General features: G+C 38.5%; 1 protein-coding gene across 2 annotated transcripts; it reads right to left on the bottom strand.

Moving 5' to 3' along the window:
- Nucleotides 1–898: 898 nt before the first annotated feature.
- On the bottom strand, nucleotides 899–5650 carry LOC116213663 (betaine aldehyde dehydrogenase 2, mitochondrial-like). 2 transcript variants are annotated; one of them, XM_031548685.1, is made up of 16 exons: nucleotides 5416–5557; nucleotides 5196–5308; nucleotides 4886–5028; nucleotides 4411–4491; nucleotides 4165–4313; nucleotides 3613–3705; nucleotides 3410–3533; nucleotides 3216–3281; nucleotides 3061–3127; nucleotides 2857–2933; nucleotides 2128–2241; nucleotides 1916–1993; nucleotides 1657–1808; nucleotides 1460–1520; nucleotides 1233–1339; nucleotides 899–1102 (listed from the first exon to the last, which is right to left on the bottom strand). In XM_031548685.1, exons 3-16 carry the CDS (start codon nucleotides 4904–4906, stop codon nucleotides 1012–1014), a joined length of 1281 nt encoding a protein of 426 aa, XP_031404545.1. In that variant the 5' UTR covers nucleotides 4907–5028; nucleotides 5196–5308; nucleotides 5416–5557; the 3' UTR covers nucleotides 899–1011. The 2 variants fall into 2 exon arrangements, with proteins under 2 accessions (XP_031404545.1, XP_031404546.1); XM_031548686.1 differs by lacking the exon at nucleotides 5196–5308 and having other exon boundaries at nucleotides 5416–5650.
- Between the last annotated feature and the right edge of the window lie 483 nt (nucleotides 5651–6133).

Genomic DNA, 6133 nt, shown 5'->3' with positions numbered 1-6133 from the left:
GGTGAGATTGGTCAGTCTCATTTATTAATTTCCCATTTTATTTTTCCTTCGAAAGACTGAAATGCAGGTTGGGATCCATGAACCCATAAAATCCGCCGGTTTTCGTGCGAGCCCACTGAATCCAAATGAACCGGACTGGCCTTTGAGCTCCCTTTTTTTTTTTTTTTGTATTTTTCTGTTAAGAAAAATCAATTTAAATAGATGCATGACCACAAGGAGGTCTCAAGTTCAAGCCCAACTCTATCAACCATCTAAGCTACTTGAGACTCGTAAGCACAGAATGTATGCTTTGTCCCTTTGAGTTATATTAATAGAAGTGGCCTCCTCGTTATATTTTCTCCTTTTATTATTATCTTACGTATATATATTTACATTCATTACTAATTATCATACTTTTTCTAATAATATTAATATTATATATATTTTTACTAAACGTGCGATTCAACCCATCGAATTTTAGTTACTCCTCTCTTCTTATGTAAGATTTTATGAAATCCATTCATTGATGCCATGTTAGGCTTCAGTTAATCACAGATCCGCGAGCAATGCACTTAAACCAATTAATCGTGCTCTTCAAAACGAAGTGATTTTTTCCGGACGGAGGAAAAGTGAGCCCTGCTTTCACCCTGTCAGATTTTTGATCCCTGGGACCTCGATTCAGTAATATTTAGCAGATAGTGCATCTCAAACTACGACCATCAAAGGTGGAACTAAGTGATGTAACCTAAAAAGTTGGAACTAAGTGGGATCACGTTAAATGAGTCCATGCAACACCTAATCCGAGCCCCATTGATTCATACACCCTCGATACGGTCCAACAAAATCATTGTAGTCATGTTGCCGGAAAGATAAACACGAAGCTGTGAAGGAGAACTGAAATCTGAAACACACCAGAGAATTGAGGAACGAGATATCTATAAAGTTCGAGAAAAAAGGGTAGCAGGTCTAATTTATTTCCGAGAGTTCGATACAACTGTGAGTTTGTTATTGAACCTGACCTTAGAAACCATTTCACAGCTTTGAAGGTGGTTGATACCATCCCCATGGGTCATTCGAGATATACTGTGTCACCTGCTTCACAGACAAGTAGTTCTCGAGCCCCCTGCAATAAAAACAAGATCCTCTCAGTAACTAGAACATATCTTTCAGCTCGAACTGTAACTGCAGAAACCATTTGAAGAGAAATGCGGATTAAAGCTCAAGTTTGGCTCCAGAAGTATCAGTTCAGGTACCATTCCCCAAGTTCCCGACCAAAACCACTGTGCTTGTTGCCTCCCCATGGATTTTGAGTGAAGCACGGCTGTGAGCAGTTGACCCACACAATGCCTGCCTGAAAGGCCTGCAATATAATGCAGCGAAAAGGAAAATAAATTTCCATACAAATTTATCGGGGGATGCTTCTTGTTTTGATGTAGTCAGGGCAACACCTTGCATTAGCACAGTAAAAAATGTCACTCACCTGAGTCATCCGCTCACATCTTTCCAAATCATTTGATATCACGGCCGCAGCTAAGGCATACCTGTAGAAAGTTCAAATTCAGAATGAGAACGAAAGCGCCAGATAAAAATTTAAAAGGCAAAAAGACAAATTCCATTTGATAAGAGAATGGTGAGAATGGATGTTATTTATTTTAATTGAAGAAGAAATCAACTCACTGGGAATCATTTGCCATCTCGAGGGCTTCCTCTTCCGTACTAAACGTTTTAATGCAGAGAACAGGTCCAAAGACTTCCTCTCTCCATATCTCCATGGTTCTATCTATATCAGCTATGATGGTTGGTTCGATAAAGTACCCCTTATTTAAGTGCTGCAGATTATTTGCCGAAATTGCGCATGTCAAACAGAAAGGTCGAGAGATTTGAAGGGAAAGAAAACTAAGTATAGATAAAACCAGAAAAGACTAAAAATATAGACCTTGGGACGATCTCCACCGCATAAAATGGTCGCTCCTTCACTCTTGGCTGTAGATATAAACTTCAATATTTTCTCATACTGAGCAAAAATTAAAGAACTCTCAGTTTTATTCAAGAGGAAAAACAAACTCTCACACGACAACCTTACAAGTGAAGAATAAGATCGAAATAATGTTTGCAATCATGTGCCGAACTTAGTATCGTAGATGCTACCTGCCCCCGACTGATGACTGGACCAAGTCTGCAACCTTCTTCAAAAGGATCAGATGTTTTGATGTTTTTGGTCCATTTAACGAGCCTGTCAAGAAACTCAGTTGCTATGCTTTCCTGAGATGCGAAAGAATCCAATATTAGTTTTCTCCGTGTCATAGAGAATGATGAGCAATCATTCATTATCTAGTGCCAGCTCAATCCATCATTTACCATACTTCACAATATGCACCCAAATATATAATACCAAATACACACTACTTTGCTGGTAAACAAATTGATACTATTTTATGGTCAAATCTGCAGACCTCACATATTCGTTGTAGAATAATCAATTAGCTATGCCTCTTTCTTCATGGACCATGGTTGTGAAGGGCAAACTCATCCAAAGATAGTAATCTACATACTGCTCGAAATCATCCAAGAAAGACCGTTTCTGTTGCTTTGTCTTTTGTACAGGACGCCACATAGACTAATCTACCAAAGACATATGCGTAATTGTGTATTACGTGCAAACTTGTACTGTCACCTAAAAAACACATGTAAATGAGGACAACTTATCTAGATCAAGAAATTTTTTCCTCCTATTAAATGATTATTAATTTAATATATGCAGCACATTCATGAAATCCACAAGACAGAGACCCGTCTATTCACTATCTAACCAAAAGAAAAGCCACAGGAAAGATGGAGAGATCATAATAGGCATTCAATATAGGGAGATATATGTACCTGTACGAGAAGACGAGACGTTGCGCTACAAATTTGACCATTCGTCCAAAAGCAACCGAACATGGTCCATTCAACAGCTGTTGGAACAATAAAAATGAATTATAGAGTTGTGAACGTGTAATAGCTCTGCTGATGTGCTCTTTTAGCACATTATTCACAATCAAGGCATCCCCAATGGAAACAAGAAATCCTCCAGGCTCTAACCTTTATCAAGGTCGACGTCCTGAAACACAACAATTGGGCTTTTTCCACCGAGCTCCAAAGACACTGGCTGCGAGTACATATACATGTGACTTAAAGTCACGCAAATGGTTACCATTAATACAAATAGAGCAACCATATATCAAAACAACCCTCACCTTAACGAGTGGAGCTGCAGATGCCATTATCTTCTGTCCTGTAGCATTACTTCCTGTAAATGCAATCTGTTTGTAGATATAGCAACAGTATAATTTGCAAATTAGCAACACTTGCTGGATATAGAAAGCATATTTGAGGGGTCTTATGATCGAGAAATGATAAAAAAGAAAAAAGAAAAAAAAGAAATAATGACCTTGTCTACATGAGGATGAGATGCCAGAGGAGCTCCAGCTTCAGGACCTAGCCCGGTCAGAATATTGAGAACACCAGCAGGAAGACCCACCTCCCGACAAACATCAGCAAGCTCCAAGCATGTTCTGATGTTCAATAACATAATTACGCAAACACCAAAGGAATATTGCCATTAAATGGATCAGAACATGACTTTAAACATACAAGGATGCCAACTCAGATGGCTTCAGAATTGCAGCACATCCAGCAGCCAATGCAGGAGCAACTTTCCAGGTAGCCATCAAGAGAGGATAGTTCCTACATCATGGTATAAAAGTTCACTAAGTTAAAGATCCGATGAATTAGAGAAGATGGGAAAAAGAAAAAAAAGAACAGGAAACCAAGGAGGTCAACTTTCACCATAGCCGAGAAAGGCAACACCAGAAGAGTAATTTTCAAATATTCAAAAGTATATTCTCAAGAAGAGAGAAAGATGAACCCAACGAACCCTCATTCAGGTTACTGAGGCATCAACATAGAAATTGAAACAGGCATTGCTAGCAGAAAGATTACTCAAAGAAAGCGATGATACTTGATTTTGAGGTGAACTAACTATGACGATATCCATGCTAAGCTAAGAGAGGAGATGATAAGGACGAGGAAGAAGATGAGAAACAAACAAGACCATAACCAAACAACCAAAAGGTCTATGCAATCCACCAACAAAGAAATATCTAGTCTAGACCTAGTTCATCCAAGGAGAAAAAGCAGCATTACCATGGTGAGATTAACCCAACCACTCCAATAGGTTCCTTGAGAACGTAGCTTTTAAATGACTCCATCGGAAGAGAGATAGGAGCCTTCTGTTTTGCATCCAAACCCTCAGCAAGGTCAGCATAATACTCAAAACAGCCAGCCACATCATCCTGGAGACATCAACAAGAACATAAGTGTTGTCACTTAAACTGAAGATACAAATAAAATTAGGCTAATAATGTAATCAAATAATTCTAGTGGGCCTACCATATCCCATGTCGCTTCATCGTAAGGCTTCCCACAATCCATTACCTCAAGTTTAGCGAATTGAGACTTCCTCTCCCTTATCTACATGAAAGTAAACGAGCCAAGAACTAACTGTGTGATAATCAAACTAGGACATTTCAGAAGATCAAGATATACTGCAAATTTGAAATGAGATAAATTGCATGAAGGTGGTTCAGAATTGCTGAATGACCAGAAAAGATTAGTAAACACTCCTGATGAAAGAATCTTCAGTCACCTATTGATGCAACATCCAATTTAGAGCAAAAATTTAACAAATAACTTGAATGAATCAGACAAAAAGTAAAAATCGCCACAAACAATATCTTGAGCTGAGCACAGATGATTAAACGCAAATCTACACATCCAACACCATTAGGGAGTTGCTCACAAGACACCAATTACAGAACTATGAACCAAATAATTGAAAAAGGGTCTAGTGATCCATGATTAGTACCCTAGCAGCAATAGCTCGCATATACCCTGCTCGCACGGAACCGGAGGCTCTTGCCCAGTCTTTTCCCTTGTTCCTAGAGAGGGCTCTCCGAGCAGCATCCACGGCAAGTTCCACATCCTCCGCAGTAGCAGCTGGAATATCCCCTGATACCCACAAATTCAGCAATATCTCCCATTATAGAGCCATAGAACAGTGCATCGTTTTTCATGTCGTTGGTGAGCAACAACTTCCATATCAACAGAACTCACGGCGTATATTGAGGTTACAGAAATCAACTATCACGATCACAGACTAAGATGAAACCCCTCACCTGATCAAATGCCAATCAAATAAAAAAAATCCCAATCCGCATGAATTCCACTGAGAAATGCTTATTAAACGACTTCTCATGCATCGCGCGGGAAAAGATGAACAGAACACCAGCTAGAAAAGCAGGACCGCTCAAGCATGAGAAAATGTACGGAACCTGAAAAAAAATATAAATATATATATATATATATATAGAGAGAGAGAGAGAGAGAAAGAGAGACCTATTAGTTCCTCGGTGGAGGGATTGACGACGGGAATCCGCTTCTTGAGGACCGGTTCCCTCCACTCGCCGTCGATGAAGAGCATGCGTCTCGGCACGGCGACTGCCATGATCGATACTTCTTGACGGAAAGCTTCGTCTCCTTCTGCGAGACGGAAAGGCGACGGGGGAGAGGAGAGCTGAGCTCTGAGCAAACGGGGAGGGGAGGGGAGTGAATGAGAACGGGCCTGGAGCTGCCGCGCGCATTAATAATTAAAAAATATATATAATTTCATAATAAATATTTTTAATTTATATTAATCAAATTACTTACGATTTGCGTATCCAATATTGGCTTTACTTATTTTTCAACTAATAATTTTACCAAATTCTATTCTTCCTTAAATTCAATAATATAATTATTATTATTTTATCTTTTTAATCATTTAATAATAATTTCTCATTCATATTTTTTCATAATATTTTTTTATAATCAATTTTTTAATAATAAATTTTTAATATACTTTTACATCTACATATATATATATATACATATATATACTCTCGCACATTAATATATTCGTCAACACTTGTAATCATTGCATAAAATCAATTTGAGTTGGATCACTTATCCAACTCGAAAATCAAAAGCAAGCTAATATCCAGATAATAACTTAAATAAATCCAAGCAGATCACTTAGCTAGAAACCTACACGCCGTAGAATCTCGTCGCGATCGTG

The sequence above is a fragment of the Punica granatum genome, chromosome 7 (assembly GCF_007655135.1).
Source record: "Punica granatum isolate Tunisia-2019 chromosome 7, ASM765513v2, whole genome shotgun sequence".
NCBI classification, from domain to species: Eukaryota; Viridiplantae; Streptophyta; class Magnoliopsida; order Myrtales; family Lythraceae; genus Punica; species Punica granatum.
The sequence above is the reverse complement of the archived record's forward strand: the minus strand, read 5'-3'. Positions and strand labels throughout refer to the sequence as shown.